This window comes from Sapajus apella, unplaced genomic scaffold (genome assembly GCF_009761245.1).
Source record: "Sapajus apella isolate SASKATOON/1434 unplaced genomic scaffold, GSC_monkey_1.0 scaffold2, whole genome shotgun sequence".
Taxonomy (NCBI): domain Eukaryota; kingdom Metazoa; phylum Chordata; class Mammalia; order Primates; family Cebidae; genus Sapajus; species Sapajus apella.
This window is the reverse complement of record NW_022436942.1, coordinates 5,279,539-5,300,758: the sequence shown is the minus strand read 5'-3', so window position 1 is coordinate 5,300,758 and position 21,220 is coordinate 5,279,539. Positions and strand designations below refer to the sequence as shown.

Below are 21,220 nucleotides of genomic sequence, written 5' to 3'. Positions count from 1 at the left end.
GTATCTTTGTGGTGTTCTCTGTATTTCCTGAATTTGAATGTAGGCCTGTCTTGGTGGGTTGGGGAAGTTCTCCTGGATAATACACTACAGAGTGTTTTTCAACTTGGTTCCATTCTCCCTGTCACTTTTAGGTACACCAATCCAATGTAGGTTTGGTCTTTTCACATAGTCCCATATTTCTTGGAGGATTTGTTTGTCCCTTTTCATTCTATTTTCTCTAATCTTGTCTTCATGCTTTATTTCGGCTATTGATACTTGTGTATGCTTCACGAAGTTCCTGTGCTCCTGTTTTTTCAGCTCTATCACGTCATTTATGTTCCTCTCTACACTGGTTATTCTAGTTAGCAATTCCTCTAACCTTTTTTCAAGGTTCTTAACCTCCTTGAATTGGGTTGGAACATGCTCCTTTAGCTCGGAATAGTTTGTTATTACTCACCTTCTGAAGCCTACTTCTGTCAATTTGTTAAGCTCAATTCTCCATCCAGTTTTGTTCCCTTGCTAGCAAAGAGTTGTGATCCTTTGGAGAAGTCAAGAGGCATTCTGGTTTTTAGAATTTGTGGCCTTTTTGTGCTGGTTTTTCCTCACCTTTGTGGATTTATACAACTTTGGTCTTTGCTGTTGGTGACCTTCAGATGGAGTTTTTATATGGTTGTTTTTCTTGTTGATGTTGATGCTAATGCTTTCTGTTTGTTAGTTTTCCTTCTAACAGGTCCCACTTCTGCAGGTCTGCTGGAGTTTGTCTGGGTATCCACAGCAGAGGCTGCAGAACAGCAAAGATGGATGCCTATTCCTTCCTCTGGAAGCTTCTTCCCAGACAGGCAACCGCCAGATGCCAGCCAGATCTCTCCTGTAAGAGATGTCTGTCGACCCCTGCTGAGAGATGTCTTCTTGTCAGGAGGGATCCATTGGTCTCCTCAGAGCTGCCTGGCAGGAACGTTTAAGTCTGCTGAAGCTGCACCCACAGCCGTCCCTTCTCCTAGGTGCTCAGTCTCAGGGAAATTGGAGTTTTATCTATAAGCCGCTGACTGGGGATGCTCCGTCTTTCAGAGATGCCCTGCCCAGAGAGGAGAAATCCGGAGAGGCAGTCTGGCTACAGTGGCTTTGCAGAGCTGTGGTGGGCTCTGCCCAATCCGAACTTCCCAGTGGCTTTGTTTACACTGTGAGGGGAAGACTCCCTACTCAAGCCTCAGTAATAGCCGACGCCCCTACCCCCACCAAGCTCAAGCGTCTCAGGTCAACTTCAGACTGCTGTGGTGGAAGCAAGAATTTCAGGTCAGTGCGTCTTAGCTTGCTGGGCTCCACAGCAGTGGGATCCACTGAGCTAGACCACTTGGCTTCCTGGCTTCAGCCCCCTTTCCAGGGGAGTGAATGGTTCTGTCTCACTGGTGTTCCAGGCTGCCACTGGGGTACGAGAAAAAATTCCTGAAGGTAGCTCAGTGTCTGCCCAAACAATCACCCAGTTTTGTGCCTAAAACCCAGGGCATTAGTAGCTTATGCGCCTGAGGGAATCTCCCGGTCTGTGGGTTGAGAAGACCATGGCAAAAGTGTAGTATCTGGGCCCCATAGCACAATCCCTCATGGCAGAGTCCCTCGTGGCTTCCCTTGGCTAGAGGAGGGAGTTCCCTGACTCCATGTGCTTCCTGGGTGAGGCGATGCCCAACCCTGCTTCTGCTTGCTCTCCGACTGCACCCTCTGTCTAACCAGTCCCAATGAGATGAGCCAGGTAACTTGGTTGGAAATGCAGAAATCATTTGCCTTCTACATTGATCTCAATGGGAACTGCAGACCGAAGCTGTTTCTATTCGGTCATCTTGCCAGGAGGCCCCTACTATTTTTATTTTATATGTATGTGTTTGTATGTATGTATTTATTCAGAAAAGTTTTGGAGATCCAACAGAGTTAGCAAAATTTTGTCCTGTGGATAGTATCGATATACATATAGAAATAGATACAGGACAGATAGATTTAATACTACTTTAATTGTACATTTCCAAATCAACAAATAGGTAATATTTTAGAAGGTTTCATATTGTTTGCAATTTAGACAGAACATTTCAAAAGGTATAGTGTATAAATCTCTATATAATATATATACTTTAAAACTGATCAAATATTTTTTATTGAAATAGTTTTAATTAAAAAAGCAAAGGAAAAAATTCTGGCAATAAAAAAATAAGAACTCTAAGATTTCCTATTCCTTTTTACTTAATTAATATTCTTTATTAACTCCTAATTATAATCCTGTAAGTGAAAAAGCTGTGCTAAAGAAAATGAGCAATTTCAGTTACACTATTTCATTTCTAATGATTCCCATGCCATCAAAGGAGAAAGACTAAGTAAAGCAACAACAGCTTGTCCTACTGAAGTGCAGGTCAAGAACGGCTATAGTTCTCATTCAAAACTTAAGCACTGAAGGCCAGGTGAGTGGTTCATGCCTGCATCCCAGCACTTTGGGGGGCCAAAGTGGGTGGATCACCTGAGGTTAGGAGATCGAGACCAGCCTGGCCAATGTGGTGAAACCCCAGCTCTACTAAAAATACAAAAATTAGCTGGTCATAGTGGCAGGTGCCTGTAGTTCCAGCTACTCAGGAGGTTGAGGCAGGAGAATTGCGTAAACCTGGGAGGCGGAGATTACAGTGAGCCAAGATCACACCATTGCACTCCAGCCTGGGAGATAAAGCGAGAGTCTGTCTCAAAACAAAAACAAAAAAACTTAAGCACTGAGAAGGTAAAATATGAGCAAACACATCTAATTCCTATCCCATTTACTTGGATATTGGACCTTTTTTCTCACTGAAAGCTGGAGAGCTATACTACACAAGGACTGAGAACTGATCTCCTTTATTTATACTGTACTGCTGTCAATATGGCAACCTCCATATTTATATGTTTTTCTTCACTGAGACGTGTTATCTTGACATTAATGAAAAATCCTAAAGTGCTGGAGCAAGGACTGACGCAGGAAAATTACAGCTTAAAAAAATTAAAAAAATAGAGAAGGAAAACAAAACTTCAAAGGGGGGTGAGGGTGCATTTTGTTCATTTATATGGCTTTCTGCTCCCAAGACATGACTAATGTCACATTGTGATACATAAACCTCTCAGGCAAATTTTTACAAAGCGTAACTTCTCAGAAAAGAAAGGCCTAAGCAACAGAGATTTAATTCCTGTGAAACAGCGAATCAATCCATATCTATTAGCACAATAAATGCCGTAATAGGAGCACTGTCCTGTTATAATAAACAGACGTGCTCAATTACTGTGTGCTTCTGCAACTACTGATCTCTTCAGTAATTATACCATGCAATGAGCTCTACATTGATATTATATTAATGTGTGGGGAGGAGACAACTTAAATAGTAATTAAATCAAGACTCAGTGTTTCAGTGGAGCTTACACAGGCCTGAGAACAAATGGTATATTTCTTAGAAGGAGTTTAAAAAGATGATTTATAAAATATCTCCTTATAGGCTTCTAATTTAAAAAGTTTACATATGAAAACTATTTTGGAATTATAATCTCTTAACTGTCCATTTCACACAAATTAGGTTAAACTGTCCATCACGTTTCATAATCACCTGCATTTGTCATATTAATAGCAGTAAAAATCTTCAAAAATTATTTTACAGAGAATTTACAATAAAAAGAGAATGGTAAACAGAAAACTTTTTCTACAGAGACAAATACAAAGATAAAGTTCAAGAAAAGTTCCTTACCCTTTTGCAGAACTGTCAAACAACTTCTATTGACCAAGAATAGCACACAGTAAACACACCAAACAAAAGAAATGATGAAAGATGTATTTACTTGTTCAGGGCCTTTATTTTTCTTTCTATTTCATATCCACCCACACTGAACAGTCTGTATTGTGTTAATAAATAACCAGCAGCAACTAAGTGAACAGAGGAGGGGTTTCTATGTTGCTGTCAGGTAACAGACAGTTGCTTGGCACTGCTGATACAGTTCTCTACGTGTGAGCTGCATGCCCACATAAAAGAGAGAGGATATAGACTAAAAGGCGGATCCTTTAAAATATTAAATGTGATGAAAAGAAAGGGATAAAAAGCTGGAAAAAAATAGCCTTTTTTTTTTTTTTTCTGGAATCATCTCTTTCAATTTGGGAAGGAACAAATCATTAGGTACGATGTCCTGCCAGAGCAATATTTCACCGGATTACTGGCTGTGGTTATTCAGAAATTTACTGAACTATATCCTCAAACTCTTTAACATTTGGGTGTTTTTCATTATTTTTCCAATGGTTTCTAATGTTGGCTCTATGAGTTATTCCATATACAGTCACTCTCCACATAGCAACATTAATGTCAATGACAGACCACATATACGGCAGGGATCCAATAACATTATAATACCATATTTCTACTCTACCTTTTCTATGTTTAAATACACAAATACTTACTTTTGTGTTACAATTGCCTACTGTATTCAGGTCAGTAACATGCTATATAGGTTTGCAGCCTAGGGGCAATAGGCTACACCATTTAGTTATGTGTAAGTGCACTCTATGATGTTTGCACAATGGCAAAATCACGTAAGGATGCATTTCTCCGAATATATTCACATTAAGTGGTGCATGGCTGTGTGTGTGTGCACATGTGCACACGTATGTGTAAAAAATTAAGATCTAATTATAAGATTCTAAATGTATTTTTCTATATGTATTTTTTAAAATACAAGAAAAGTCTAAGAAATACACACGAACTGGGTATGAACTGCACAAACTCAGGTCAGTGTTTTAGAATTTACCTTATTTGTGACATTTAATACACATATAAGAAAAATACTATGCTGTGTCAGTCTGTGACATTTTCACTATTTTGAGCTTCCACTTCATAAAAGTTTGCGTTCAAATGTCCTGTGACAGCCCAGAAACTATCAGAGTAGAAGTAAACACATATATATGTAGTTATCTTCTCATAAAGGACTTCCCTATAATGTATAAATCACCTAGGAAGCAATTAATGGAAAAGATAGATGAATGGAAGTTGCCTTTCAAATTCAGGACATCAAAAAAGGGCACTTATTCTTAATTTTAAGAATTAAAATTAAGAAACCTCCAAAGTTGGTCATCCAAAAAATGAGAGCAAGGAGCACAATCTGGTATTCAAAGTTTGTCAACATGTAAGACGGGCTATCTTAATCTTGCAAAATGCCCAGGTCATATGCTCATCCTGTTCTGCCCTTGCCTTGTTGCTCCCTCGTGATGCTGGCCATATTTGTCCTTAACATCAAGAGTAGTTCAGACGGGCACACTGGGAGTCCTCGAAGTGTCAGAACTCTGGGAGCAGGTGGCAAAGGAAATTCTGAGTGAGCTCTCCACTGACTCTAGTGCTGTCTGTGCCTTTCTCATAAGCAACTCCTATTTAAGAAAAAAGACCAAGCATCCACTAGAACCAACCCAAGCAGGCCTATTTAATTAGGGCAAATGCTTGATATCCACTTCTTCATGTTAAACATACAGTCACACAGGCCTAGGAGGTCTGATTAATTTTAATATGCACGGTCCTGACAAGTGCCTCAAGGGTAACTGAGTGAAAAACACACATGCAGGCACAGACACACAAAATCCTCCAGCTAGTCTGACAAATCCATTTCAGAAAAATGCTATGTATGCTGCCCAGATTAGAGTGTTACTATTCAGCAAAGGCCTGGACCTTTAATATGAGGGAAAAGAGGCCTCAGAAACAGGTGGCTGGCTCTTCACTCTTGGATAAATGATATCCCCAAAAGCTGTGGCACATAAGCAACAAGACGGGCTGGCACATTCTCCTCATGTTTAATTTTAAATTTAGAGTCTGGGTCAATGGATCTTCTTTAAGTGATCTATGCATTGAAACGGAAAGTCTGGAACTGCTAGTTTTAGTGAAGGACAAGAAAACAGGCACACCATTTATCTGAGAGATTTAGAAAGTTCTAGAAATGTTTGGGTAAAGAGAGATTTGGAATGACTTATATAGTCCTGTTAGTAGACAAACTAATGTATGAGCAGGAATCAAATAGAATTCTGTTTATATTAGGTCAAATAGCCAAGAATGATGGCTTGATTATTAAGAGAAGATGAAGATAATGAAGGCTATAATCATAAATATCATTACATTTTATTAGCCAAAGTACAAGCTCTAGTTAAGAAAAATAGAAGGTCTCTGGGACAAATGATTTTCTTATACAGACAACACTGGATCTCAGCTCCAGGATGTCAGGACGTGCTATATAAAAAGTTCACCAAGGGCAATCTCTGAACCTTTTGAACCAAGCCAGAGGTATTTCAGGAAAATATAAATTAATTTCCTGTAACACTAATGAAATAAGAAATATCAGAATAAACTTCTATGATCGATACCACTTGAAAAGGAGATGACAGTGAACAAGCTTCACTTTACTGTTGAAAAATTACCAGGCTTCAAACTCAGCTAACTCAGTGCTAAAGTTAAAACACTTATTCCTGAAGAAATAGGCTCTACAGCATTTGAGGGTGTCTTCTTGTCCTGACCTTTAAAAAATAAACTCTTTTCTTTATCATCATTTTATGAGTGTCGATTTCCATACAGTGGTGCTTTTGAAAAGGGTGCCTGGAGGTTAGACTCTAGCTTGCTCAACAAGAAGAGAGACATTTTTCAGTGACAGACTGCATAGATGAACACATAGCCACAATGCATTAGGAGTAGCCTCCAACAGCAGCGGGAGTGTGAGGAACAAAACTTAAAAGGGCTCAATTGAAAAGTACCCTTGTTTGTCCTTCAGTGGAACAGCACTTACAAAGCCTCTTCAACATGTACTTTGTCAAAAGGACAGTGAGTAACTAAACAAAAGCAACTCAAACCTCTGCCAATTAAAGTATCTTTAGGCTTTTCCCCTGATCCGTTCACTTATATTTTTCCCACCTCATCAAATGTGATTTTAAAACAAGAGTGAATTTCAAAGTGCCCTCTTCCTTGCCCAATTAATGGAATGCTTTGGGATTTTGAACTTAGGCAAGCCAATCTCCATAATTTCCCCATAAAAATGGTAATTAAAAAGTGGGTAAGATTAAGGGGTAAATCTGAATTTCTACTTTAAGTTACCTGTTAATGTAACATGGTTCCGTTTAATTTCTAAAGAGCTGCTCAAAAACAGACATTTAAATTATAAGAACAAGCTGGTGATTTATAATGTAAACTCAAACATCAAGCATAGAATGCCTGTAGGGATGTTCACAAGGCCACATACCATGCACCAGGGGCCTGTCTTTTCCACAGAATAATTACATGTAGTTCTGCAGCACACCACAGATTAAAATATACTGCTAATAACACCTTCTTTAGCACCCAGAAATCAGGGAAAGAAACTTTATATCTATTTAGAGGATTTAATGATTTTATAGTCAAAACATTTGTAATAAAAATTAAAAGGACATTACCATAATTTCTGTAAAAATTACAAGTATCATAGAAGGTGTAATCAACTAAAGTGAATTATTTTTGTGACAGATGCAAATATCAAAAAGATAAATTATACAATAATATTGATTTTTTTCAAGTTTTAAAAGGATAAACAATGAACAATGTATATACTACTGTTTTGTTCATAAACATCTAGGAATAAACATAAAACTGTCCAATCCAATCTCACAAATGGTATAGGTTGGATTAAGTGCATGTTTTAGAGTATTTGCCTCCAAGAATTTGAATCACATTGCACAGGGCAAGAAAGAGAGGGAGGAGGAGGGGGAATATGAATGAAAATCCTGGTATTTCCTTTACGCAACAATGGTCTACAGTCTATAGATGATCCTGAGGGTGAAGGCTTGAAGTCTGCCACCCCACATATCTTTTGAAACTCATTCCATTATTTTCATTTTTTCTCAGAAGAGAACTCTTTTTTAAAAGCCCATACTAAAGGCAATAAACTGTTTCATGCAAAGTAACGCTAAGTTTGGTAAAAAGTTCTGCCTTTAAGGTCTTGAAATATAAACTGTGAGCAAAGATTATCTGAAGAAGTTCAGGGGAAAAGTTCTAGTTGTTTAAATAATGATAAAGTGTAGTTCTAGTAGAAACAAAAATTTCACAAATAAATGCAGTTTCTCACACACAAGGAGCACACTCATCATGGCAAAACAATTTTGGAGGTGTGGGCGTCATGCTCAGAAGGAAGAACACTGACAGATACAGATGCTAAATAAAACCAAGCATATGTGGGATCTGAAAGGGGAACTACACTCACACATGCACACACACACACACACACACACACACACACACACACACGTGCACATGCGCACACTCAGGGAAGAGATCATCAAATGTCCCAAGTGTATTTGCTAGATGTTTAAACATAAGACAGTGCACAAAGCATCAGCAGAAAGATAATGAGGCTGTCACAGCACAAAATGAAAAGACAAAAAGTAAAGTGGATGGTGGGGAATCAACCACGTAAGAGAAAGCTAAAATCTTAGAAACTATGAAAATGTGGGCTTCAATTATATTTGTCTTCAGCTCATATTCACATTTACTTTGGAGACAGAAATAACAGAAATCCACAAATCCAATGTTAAAACTCTCCCTCCTGGTTACACATTGTTTACAAGTTTCAATTTAATCCTTATCAATTTAGAAATTTTTTTCCAAAGTTATTGCTCATTTAGGCAGCTGCCTAACAACATATTTATTTGGGGAAATGTATATAAATAAACATCAAAGTAACTACCTGTCCTAGGATTTTTACAACTGTTGAATTTGTTATTGTTTTTGTTGTTGACTACCTATCCTAAATTTCCAGATTTTTGCAGCTCTGAGTCCCAGTTTTTCAGTATATAAATGTATGTTGGGAAAGAAGCATATTTTAAGTATATAGTATTAAAATTGTGTGAAGGAGAATTACATTGAAATATATAATATTTCTGGTATACTTAAAGTAACAATGTTTCAAGGTAGCCAGAGTGAAATAATGACAATAACTGGTACAGTTCCAAGTTGGTTATAATTTACAAAGTACTTTGATGTACATTACTTCATTTGTATCCTTCAACAATCCTCTGATAAAAGTAGGGCAGTTAGCATTGCCAACAGAGGTCAGATATTTATTACATTAATACAATTATGATAGCAAATTAAAGGCAAGTACATATAATTTTTTATAATGTAAACTATAAGGTAGACACTCACTTTTAGGCAAAAAAAAAAACTCTTACTTAAAATTAAAATTTGCATTTCCTGCAAATGATGCAAAATTCAAGAACAAAAATAGATAAAATTATACTCCCAAATATTGCTAAATATCTATAAATTATCCCCTCAAAATTGACCAGAGACTAAACTACATATATGTTAAATTCTTATCACTTAATAATCAGTGGCAGATTCATGACTGACACTCAAACACTGAATACCAACATTCTAATTATTCTTTTTACATTGTGGATTCATTTGAAGGCCAGAGAAAAGTTGTGGATTATCTCCCCAAAAATGTACAAATACATACATATTCCTCATTTTGCAAACAATTGCCAGGATTTATAAAGCCTCTGAAGAAACTCATGAATCCTGATTTTGGAAATTCTGCTACCTCTTAGGGAAGCTGTTAGACACGTTGGAAGACTAGAAGGAATAGGAAAGGTGTTAAAAAGAACATTACTTTTCTTTCACCATACCCCCTAAGAAGAACAGGTAGGAGAGGTTGCGGAGGGAAAGATCCAATAATAAGACTGCCCCAATCTAGAGCCCATTATGAGAAATACAAACTGTCTCCCATACCAGCTCTATTTACCTAGAAAAGGGTGCTTGGCTCCATGATGTTGAAACACTATTAAAGAACAAGTTATAGCTTTAAATTCTGGAAAATTTTTCAAAAATCAAGCCAATTCATTTCTCACTTTACTTATAGCAACTGAAGAGAATTAGCTATGGCCATTAATCCATGGATAATGTTACCATATCTTCTTAGAGAAATATGCAATATGAGTCATTTCAAAGATTAATGTAAATATAAAGTTTTCATTTGCATAAAAAACAGTTCATCTGTGTATTTTAGTTTTGTATCTTGGGTATTAAAATATCTTGCTTTATGACTGAGGACAACATTTTAACTTCTAAGCCACAGAAAGAATGGAAATAAATGATCTTAAAATTAAATAAGGATAGGGATATGTATATGAGAAGGTTGGAGAAGATGGAACGCATGAGTGAAAAAGATGAGGCAGAAGAAGAGTGTGAATAGGATATATTAAAAAATAGAAAGGCAGAATTTGATTAAAAAGACAAATGACACCTAATCAGTTTGTAGAGAAGACTTAGCAAGGCTACAAAATGCCATTTAGTAGGTTGACCGCCATCCACAGTTAAACAAGATCCTCCAATGTGCCAAGCACATTATTAGGAAATGAAGCACGTAGGAATTAATAACATTTTATTTAGACAACCACATGCTATTGTAGATGACAGAATGTAAATAAACAATAATAATGTGGTAAGAACTATACACATGAGTTAGTATTAGCAGTGTAGACTGACTCAAATTCTGACAAGGTTGTTTGAGGAAAGCATTGGGTCTTAAAATATGAATAAAAATTCATCAGGTAGATAACACGGGAAACAACATTTAAGACAGTGGAATGACATATGAAACAGCACAGTAGTATTCAAAACAGAGACTGTTGAGAGAGCTACATGTATGATGAGATTTGATAAGATTGTATGAGAATGTGTACTTTGAAGAGTGGTGGAAAATAAGATTAAGGGGGGAAAATAGGGTTGAGTCAGATTACATACGGTTTTGTAGACAATGGTAAGGAGTTTTTAGAGGATAGTACTTTTGTTCTAATTCAAGTTCTTCCATATAATAACATGAGCAAATCAGTAAGGCTCATTTGCTCATTTTTAAGATAAGAAATTATAAGAGTTTTGGAGGATTAAATGAAAGAGCCCACATAGCATCTGGCAGGAAAGCCGGACATTTGTTAAGGTCTCTCCTCTCCTTTACCCAAGGCAGCAAGAGGGCAACACCGAAGCAGTAGAGACATTCTTTCAACAAATATTTTAAATATTTGGTATGTACACTTCCCTCAAACGTAAGCAGTTTAACATTGCAGGAAAAACTGAAAAATAAATGGAAAATTTAATTTGAGTAAGGATAACAATGGAGGCAGGTAAAAAAGTAAAAACAGCACATGTAAACAACTCCTAGTATTTTAGGCTTGGGGAAAAGAAGAGAGTTGTAGATAGAAGGGATGGAAACCCATGAAAAGTGAGCTGTGTTTGTTGTAGTAGGAGGAGGAAGAAACTTCACTGTGTGTATAAGCTGACATGGCCATTTCGAAGAGATGCTGAAGGTGATGTAGACATAAATATAGAAAGATTAAAATAAGAAGTCAGTTAAAATCTTGTATCTTAAGGATTCTATTTTAATTGAGATTTCTAAGGTTCTTATCATGGCACAAATTCTTTTCACATGAACTGTAATTAGCCTTATCAGACTCTTCAATTTAACTGCTGATCTACATTTATGTCCACTCCTGGATACAGGACTTTCATGAATACTTATCTACCTTTACTTACTCGCAAAATTAAGATGGTTGGGTGCCTTTGATTTGTTCAAATTTAATGAAATGGTCTTTAAAACTAAGATGGTAACACTATTTCTAAAATTTTTTTAAAAAGTGAGAAAAGAATATCTGAATGTATGATGTAACTGAAAGGGAAAACAGGAACCTGGACCCATAATCATGGACTGGATTCTTGCTTTAGATTTAACATCAACTGCTGTGTGGTCTCAGGCACATACATCTCTATCCTGGTCTCTCTCTTTTTAAAAGGGAATGGAGGCCTAAAATGTATCTATATTTCACTTGAATTCTTAAATCCTATTATTCCACCATTGTTTTGGTCTCAGACATTTTTCTAAAACAAGTTTTTTATTAAGGTACTCTCCAAGGCATTCTTTTTGAGCAGTAAAAACTGAGTTAATTTCCAATTTAAAATTTTCAGGAAAATTGATCACTATTGAGGCATAAGAAACTCACTTTAGGAGGAAATTATTAATCACTACTATTATTCAATATTATACTATTAAATTTTCCTATAATATATTATTAAATAGTTAAACTTTAGATACACATGTGCTAAAGGGTAACAGTAAATGATTATTTGGCAAAATCCTTCATTGGAAGGAACAGCATTAAGTATTGGTTAAGGGCATAGATTCTAGTCTTAGGTTAACTTGAGGTTGAAAAGTGACCCTGACTTGATCACTTTAAAACATATTTAATTATCAGTTTCCTCATCTGGAAATGGAGATAATGGGAATCAGGATATTGAGATCATGTGAATGGTACTCCCTGAAACTAGAATGGCTATACATGGGAGCCTGGGTTATAAGGTTTTCACAAAGATTAAAAGAAGCATTCCATATAAATTACTTAAAATTGTAGTTAACACATAATATATACTTAATACATGGTAACGATTTATATATTTATATATAACAATTTATATATTTTATGTATTTTCCTTTAATACATCATTATTTATTCAATGTCTTGATACAGGAATTATAGAAATTATGTGTCACATATTGTCATATTAAATTTCATTCTTAACTGTTAGGTTTAATAACTGAAGACCAACTGATAGACCATAGTTATTACAAAATATAATGTAACTATGTTACATAGACCAAATATTTAAAACCATGAATATACTATGCACCTTAGCATTCCATGTCAGTTAAAGTGACCCTGGATAAATAAGAATAAATAAGAATCAGAGCATTTTGTGTAATGACAGGGAAAATCTCTGATAGAAGAAAAAGATGCAAACAAAATATATCAAGATATTATTCTCCTATTTATAAGTTGTAAAATATTTTAATTAATCACTTGAAAGATAGTCTGGCTAAAATTAAAGAGAGCTGTCTTTTCTTTAACCCATATGCAAATCTAATTTTCTTTGTAATCATTTCACCTCAGTGGCCTCCTTTTGTATGGCACACTATTCTAACTTCTGAATTTGTGTTAGTTTGCTGTTGGCAGGGGTATGGTCGGAAATAATACGGACTTTCTATTGAAATCTGCCTCCCCCCCGGATGAAAGAAAGCAGACATGAATATGACACCCTCATAATGATTTAGCTGGGGCTTAATGAAATTTTCATCACAACCTGCTGTTCATTTTAATGGCCTTTGAAAAACAATGGAAAAAATAGCTTGAGGGAAGAAAAGATTTTTCTGTGGCATATATTTGTGAGCTTAACATTTAGTTACATTCATTCTATCTTTGCTTCCCTCATCACCATGATGTTATTCTCATCACAGAGTTAAGACAATATTTTATAGTTTTCAGAGTATAAGTTTTTTAGTTATTTTGTTAAATCTACTCCAAAGTATTTTATTTTTTCTGATACTATGGTGCATCACAGAGCTTTGGAACGTTTGCTCTGAACATAGTGTCATTGTCCTGATGCTAAGATGATGTAAGGTTTTGGTGACTATTCTCAGGTCAAATCATATCCTTTGATTAATGAAGTCTTTAAAGCCAAGGTAGCTTTCCAATTGTTGGAAGAGTTGTATATGTTTCCGTAACATATATATATATACACACACACATATACATATATACCAATTTTTTCTTGTAATTAAAAAAAAAACAGAAAATTCTGTCAATGTTCTACTATTCTTTTTATGACACATTTTTGCTTTGTTCCTTTTTTTTTTTTTTGGTGATTAAGATCATTGCCTTACTCAAATACAGAAATTACTCCCTAATGCATTTCTCCCATCGTTGCAGTTATTAAAGAAACATTCTTGTCATAGCAAATTATCAATAAAAGTGAGTCTATTTATAGCTCTGCGTGTTCAAAGCACATGCCAAAGAATTTTGTGTATGTAAACATAAATGCATCTTAGTGGTTCTATGCTTATGTTAAAATTACCTTTCCGAATCTAACACTTTTAGATGATTGCTTTGTGCAATTTGTATTCCAATCTTTCATAAATACTACCTCTGTATTTTCTCTTTGTCTTTATTATATTTACCAAATCACTCCTCAGCTCAGCTTTTAATATATTTGCAGAGGCGAAAGTACACAATGTACATTGTTATAAGAAATGAATTAATAAAAACCTCTTGTCCAGGTACAATAGTGAGGTTTCTTTGTGTCTACCCTTCCTGCTGTGGATGGTCTGTCTCTTCCTTTTTACCTGAGTTGTTCTTTATAGATATTACACTTATTTAATTCACATTTCACAGTTGTTTTTTTTTTCTTGTTCTTTTGTTTTGTTTTTGTTTTTGTTATTGAGACTGAGTGTCGCTTTGCTGCCCAGGCTAGAGCGCAGTGGCAAGATATCAGCTTACTGAAACCTCTGCCTCCTGGGTTGAAGCGATTCTCCTACCTTAGACTCTTGAGCAGCTGGGATTATAGGTGTGCCCCACCATGCCCAGCTATTTTTTCTTTTTCTTTTTTTTTTTTTTTTTGTATTTTTAGTAGAGATGGGGTTTTACTATGTTGGCCAGGCTGGTCTCAAACTCCTGACCTGAGGTGATCCACCTGCCTCAGCCTCCCAAAATACTGGGATTATAAGCATAAGCGACTGTGCCCAGGCCCCAGTAAATCTTAATGTCTCCTGCTAAGAAAATTAGGTGGGGGAGGTGTCTTTCTCTTGCCCTCTTTCCTGTTGAGACATATTCACTGGGCATCACCTGTTATACACTTTCAAATGAAGAGTATATGTATACACTCACAAGTCAACATAAATTGGGGGAATACCAAGACCATATACCAAATTTCCATGGAGAACATCATCTAAAGCTAAACCCCCAAAAGCTACTTTTAAAATACAACACATACTATCACAAAACTGGTTCTTGCTAGACCTTAGTCCTGAACTCTGAAGGCATCATAAATGAAAACTAATAATTAACATGTGAGAGAACACTTCCTAACTCATTCTACGAAGTCAGCATTAACAACCAAAAACAGATAAAGACCTTACATAAAAGGAAAGCTATAGACTAGTAACTCTCATAAACATAGACGTAAAAATCCTCAACAAAACATTAACCGGTCAAATCCAACAATATATAAAAATAACTATAATCCATAACCTAGTGGGATTTATTCCAAATTTGCAAGCCTGGTTCAATATTTGAAAACCATATCACATCAATAGTCTAATGAAAAAAACCATAGCCATGCATCAATCAATAGACGCATAAGAATTATCTGACACATTCTAACAATTATTCATAATAAAAACTCTCAGCAGACTAGGATTAGAGTTGGGCCTTCTCAACTTGGTAAAATCACACTGCCATGCGTGTGCCTATACAACAATCTTTCATGTTCTTCACATGTGCCCCAAAACCTAAAATGCAATTAAAAAAAAAAAGTTGAAGTGGCCACATTTATGTGGCTTCTCTAATAAAAAAAAAAAAATTTACAAAACTCCCACAACTAACATCACACTTAATGGTGAGAATTAGATGCTTTCCCCCTCATAATTAAGAACAAGGCAAGGATGTCCCCTCTTACTACTCTTACTCAACATTGTGCTGGAGCTCTTAGCTAATACAAGAAGACAAAAAAAAGTATTTATCTTTAAAAGGAATAAATAAAACCGTCTTTGTTTGCAGATGACATGATTGTCTATGTAGAAGATTTCATGGAATCTGTAAAAACTACTAGAGCTAAGAGCGAATCCTGAAAAGCCAAAGGATGCAAGGGTAATATACTACAGTCAATTTCCCATATGTCAGCAATAATTGAAATATAAATTAAAAAGACATAAGAAGGAGTTGAACAAGAACTCATGGACACAGGGAGGGGAACATCACACACTGGGGCCTGTGGCGGGAGGCGAGGGGAGGGAGAGCATTAGGAGAAGTACCTAACGTAGATGACGGGTTGATGGGTGCAGCAAACTATCATGGCATATGTATACCTTTGTAACAAACCTGCACATTATGCACACGTACCCCAGAACTTAAAGTATGATAAAAAATAAAAATAAAAATAAAAATATTGAAAAGATTAAAAAATTAAAAAGATACAATTTATATTTACATTTAAGTTTGTACACCAAAAAAATAGCAGTATAAATGTAACAAAATATGTTTAAGATCTGTACGTGGAAAACTATGAAACTCAACAGGAATCAATAAAGATCTTCATAGAGAGATATTTGTGTTAATGAATATGAAAACTTGGTATTTTAAAGGAGTAAATTCTTCCCAACATTATCTACAGGTATAACACAATCCTAATACAATCCAAGTAAGTTATTTTGCGGATGTCAACAAATTGATTCTGTTTACAAGAAAAGGCAACAGACCCAGGACACCAACACAATATTGAAGAAAAAGAAGAAAGTTGGAGGGCTAACACTATCCAACTTCGAGACTTATTATCAAGATACAGTAATCAAGACAGCATGTTACTGGCAAGAAAACAGACCAACTGATCAATGGAACAAAATACAGAAAGCAGAAATAGATCCACACAAATACATTCAGTTGATCTTTGGCAAGGAAAAAGGTAAGTTAATGGAGAAATAATGGCTTTTTTAACAAATGGTCTTAGAACAATTGGACTTCCATATGCAAACAAAAAATGAATGAATGCAGACACAGAACTACATTTTACAAAATTTAAATCAAAAGGGATCATAGACCTAAACTGTAAAACGAAAAACTATACAACTTCAAGAAGATAGGAGAAAATCTAAGTGACCCTGGATTATGTGATGATTGCTTACAGACATCAAAAGCATAATCGATGCAAAAAGTTAATTCAATTTCATTAAAGTTAAAATGTTTATTCCTCAAAAGACCATGTTAAGACAATGCAAACACAAACCGCAGGCTGGCAGAAAATATTTGCAAAACATATTTCTGACAGGGCTTGTATTCAAAATATACTAAGGATTCTAGAAACTCATTGATAAGAAAATGATTCAGTTAATAAATCAACAAAAGATCTAAACAGACACCTCATCAAAGGGATAGAAACATACAAAAATATGCTGAACATTGCTCAAAATTAGAGGACTATAAATTAATTGAATGAGATACTACTTCACATCTATTTGAATGAATAAAATAAAATAAACCGACAATATCAAATTCTGATGAGAATGTGGAACAAAAGAAACTCACATTCATTCCCGGTGGGAATACAAAATCTTATAGCCACTTTGGAAGATAGTATGGCAGTTTCTTGCAAGGCTAAAATATAATCCTCTCATAAATTCCAGCACTCACATTCCTAGGTATTTCCCCAGTTGGGTTGAAATATAAACATAGAAATATTTATAAATATATACATATGCAGGTTAGTATACATACATATATTTTCATTGCTCTGTCAACTTAGAACCCTAAAAGAAATGATACCTCTGAAGTAAGGAGTATATCTAGCATTTAGATCTTGCGTTCTAATATCATTCTCCAATAAAAGGAGCCAGAGCTTCCTGGAGGTATGGATGATTCTAGCACTGGAGCAAGAAACGTACAAAATGAGCCCTCAGTATCTTACAGTACCAGAAAGAAAAGAAGTGCTAAACTAATAATAATCATCATCATTATCACAACCACAATAATAGTGGTATGTAAAATGATGCCCAAAATAAAAAATAAATATTTGTGAGTCCATACTGATGTAAAAAAATGATTAAATAATAAATGGTAGAGAAAAGATAAATCTCCCATGTGAAAATTCCAAATAAATTCTGTAGATACTCCAGCTCTAGTAACATAACTGCCTATTCCTTAAGTGTGGCTTGCACAGAGCTCCTCCCCTCCAAAGGTTATGGTGTCGAAAAGGGACAGAGAACACATTTACTGTGGAGAAACTTGCAAAACACTACTTCAGCCAATGATCAAGGTCAATGCCAACATTCTTAATTACAAAGAAAGTATGTAACTGTTATGAGGTGACAAAGATGATATTTTACTTCTGTGATCTTCCTCATAAAACTCCAAAACTCATTTGACTGAGACAAATATCAGGCAATTTCCAATAGAGAGACATCCTGTAATATATCTGAAGAGTACTCCTCAAAACTCTGAAGGTCATGAAAAACAAGACATTCTGAGAAGCTGTCACAGTCAAAAGGAGCCTAAGAAGACATGACAAGTAAGTATAATGTGTTACCCTTGATGGTATCTTAAAACAGAAAAAGCATACTTGGTAAAAGCTAATGAAGTTTAAATAAACTCTGGACTTTAGTTAATAATAATGTATCAATGTTGGTTCATTATTTTAACAAATATACCATACTAATGTAAGGTGTTAATAAGAGAGGAGACTGTGTATATGGATGGAATACATGGGAACTCTTGTTCTATCTGCTTAATTTTTCCATAAATCTAAAACTGGTTTTTTGTTTTTTTTTTTTTAATAAAGTGAATGTATGAATTACAATAGTAAATCATGGCCAAACTTTAGAATATTTGGCAATCATTTTTTAAAATTTATTTAGGGATTTTTTGAGACAGAGTCTTGCTCTGTTGCCCAGGCTGGAGTATAGTGGCCCAGTCCTGGCTCACTGCAACCTCCTCTCAGGTTCGAGCGATTGTCCTGCCTTGACTTCCAGAGTAGATTAGACCACAGGCACGTACTGCCACACCTAGGTAATTTTTGTGTTTTTAGTAGAGATGGGTTTTCACCATGTTGGCCAGGCTGGTATTGAACTCCTGACTTCAGGTGATTCACCCATTTTGGCCTCCCAAAGTGCTGGGAAAACAGGCTTGAGCCACTGTGTCAGCCTTGGCAGTCATTTCTTTTCAAAGTATATTGCTTGGCAGAAGACACACTCATACTATAATTCTAAGTGAAAAAAGAAGCACAATATTTTAAAAGTATAGATGCTCCTAGAGTTATGATAGTGTTATATCCTTAAACCTACTGTAAGTTGAAAATATCATTAGGTCAAAAATACATTTAATTCAGCTAACCTACTGAACATCATAACTTAGCCTTGCCTCCCTTAAATGTGCTCAGAACACAGGTTGTTAGCCCATCATGGGGCAAAATCATCTGGCAACACAATATACTGTAGAGTATAATTGTTTACCCTCTTGATCACGTGGCTGATTGGGAGCTATGGCTCCCTGCCACCACCCAGCAATGAGAGTATCCTACTGCATACAGGAAAATATTAAAATTCAGAATTTGAAGTATGGTTTTACTGAAAGTGTATTGCTTTTGCACCGTCTTAAAGCTGAAAATCCTAGTGGATCCATTGTAAGTTGGGAACCGTTTGCATAAAGCTAATCATAAAAAATTAGCAGAATATATAAAAATAAAGATTAAAAAACACATCCTAAGGTTAAGAATCCTGTTAACCTCATATTAACATTATAACGAAGAAAATAAAAATCACCTGCAGCTTGGACTTCATGCAAAAAATTACAATGCAATCAAGTCTATAAGATCAAAAATATCAAAAAAATTCAGATAAGGTATCCCATTTTCCCATCTCTAACTTTCTAACTCTTTCAAAGAAAAAGAAACTATTTTTTAAAGTTTAGCATATTTCACAAGTATTCTAAACTCAGTTTCTGAAGCAGTATAAAAATAAATTAATTTAGCATTATTGCTTTTTCACACAGGAATAGCTATGACTTCAGATGATTTTTACTTCCTTCCTTATAATGTTTTATGTTTTAAAAATAATTATTATAAAACTGCATTATTTTTAATATTAGAAAAAATCCATTTTTTAAAAAATAAGGTTGTCTGGATTCCCCTCAACTCTCTATTTTTATCTCCATGAGAATGAGGGAACATGTAACAAAATATCTAAAGTCTTTCGGTGACAAGAATATCTCTAAAATTCTTTCCAATTCTCAGATCACGAGAATTGCATAAATTTTAACCAAAATCCAGGTCCCAGCTATGCATTTGGTAGGGACTAGAAATATTTGTCACATGACTGTCAAATATATAGGTTAACATACATTTTGCATCAGATATCCTCATAATTTACCAGTGTCCGAGCAGACTAGAAATGAGCCCAACTTATCGTTACACAGTACACACAGTACACATGCAGTGTATTTTTGCTATACAATATGTGTGCACAACATTGTTTGCTTGTTTGAAATTTCAATCTGATTGAAACAGGAGGTATGTTCTTGTGTGCAATATGGCACCCATGCTTAGGGTGGACAGAGGGTTAAATAGCAGTTAGTAAGCATGTGTAACCTAAAGGATGATTGTCAATTATGCCTAAGTTTGTACAATTTGCCTCAGTTATTTTGTTGGTTTATTTGCTTTAAGATTAGTCCATGTGCATATCACCTGAAGGCTCCTATCAGTAACTATTAAAGAGATTTACAGAATGAAATCTTAAAAGAAAGACTTTCTGGAAGTTGAAAAAATAGGAAGTTAAAACATACCTAAAAGTTAAAGAACCACTAATTTGTAAATATGCAATAATCCTACCGATAATAATTTGGGACTATACAAGAAACGGACCTAAATATCAAGGTAGGATAAGATGTATTAACGTGCAAAGGTTAAATGTAGGGCAATTCTACATTGATTCTCAAGGGAAAAAAAATAAAGAGAAACAAACTAGACTGCAGATATTTGGCAAGTAGGTGACTATTCCCGGCTCCGTTGCCACACTGGATTCCTGAACCTTTTTCACTCAACTACTTCACTCATATGTGAAAATAACATCACAACATAAATAAATGATTTAAAAAATTGGGTTAGACAGGCTTAAGTGTTTCTGAAAAATTATACTATCTATCTTCATAGCAGTAGGTTTCCATTTTGCCCAACCTAACTTTAAAAATGTAAATGAAAAACCAATCAAGAAGTTAAAATCAAAGTATGAAAATCAGGACACAGCACCAACTTTGTTTTCTTTTCCAGCTTTTACCTTCCGGCTCGTTTTTGATGAGCTCTTCCATTTTCCTCTGCTTCAAGGTGTCAACAACATCAGCTAAACTGCCTTTGCGCCGTTCAGGAGTTCCCAGGGCTGTACTAGACAAGGACTCGCCACTCTGTCGCCCACCTTCTTCTGCCTTCTGAGGTGAGGTAGATGAGTTGTGTGGGGCAAATGAAGACATAACTTTATTGCCATCAACTTCCTGAAAGATAAAGGAAAAGGACAAATGATTGCTTAAAATTCAGTAACTTAAAAAAAAAATTGGTTATATGGCTTATTCAGCTGAAAGATTAAAAAGTGAAATTTCACTCTGCAAGAGCCAAAGAAACCAAGAAAT

General features: G+C 35.4%; 1 protein-coding gene across 17 annotated transcripts in view; it reads right to left on the bottom strand.

Annotated features, from left to right (window-relative positions):
• SOX5 (SRY-box transcription factor 5) overlaps positions 1–21,220 on the bottom strand; it is a 1,011,218-nt gene that overhangs the window by 288,194 nt on the left and 701,804 nt on the right. For all 17 annotated transcript variants that reach the window (XM_032284295.1, XM_032284302.1, XM_032284196.1 and 14 more), the window contains one exon: positions 20,875–21,085. In XM_032284295.1, the coding sequence (XP_032140186.1) occupies positions 20,875–21,085 (211 nt within the window). The remainder of the gene's footprint in view (positions 1–20,874; positions 21,086–21,220) is intronic.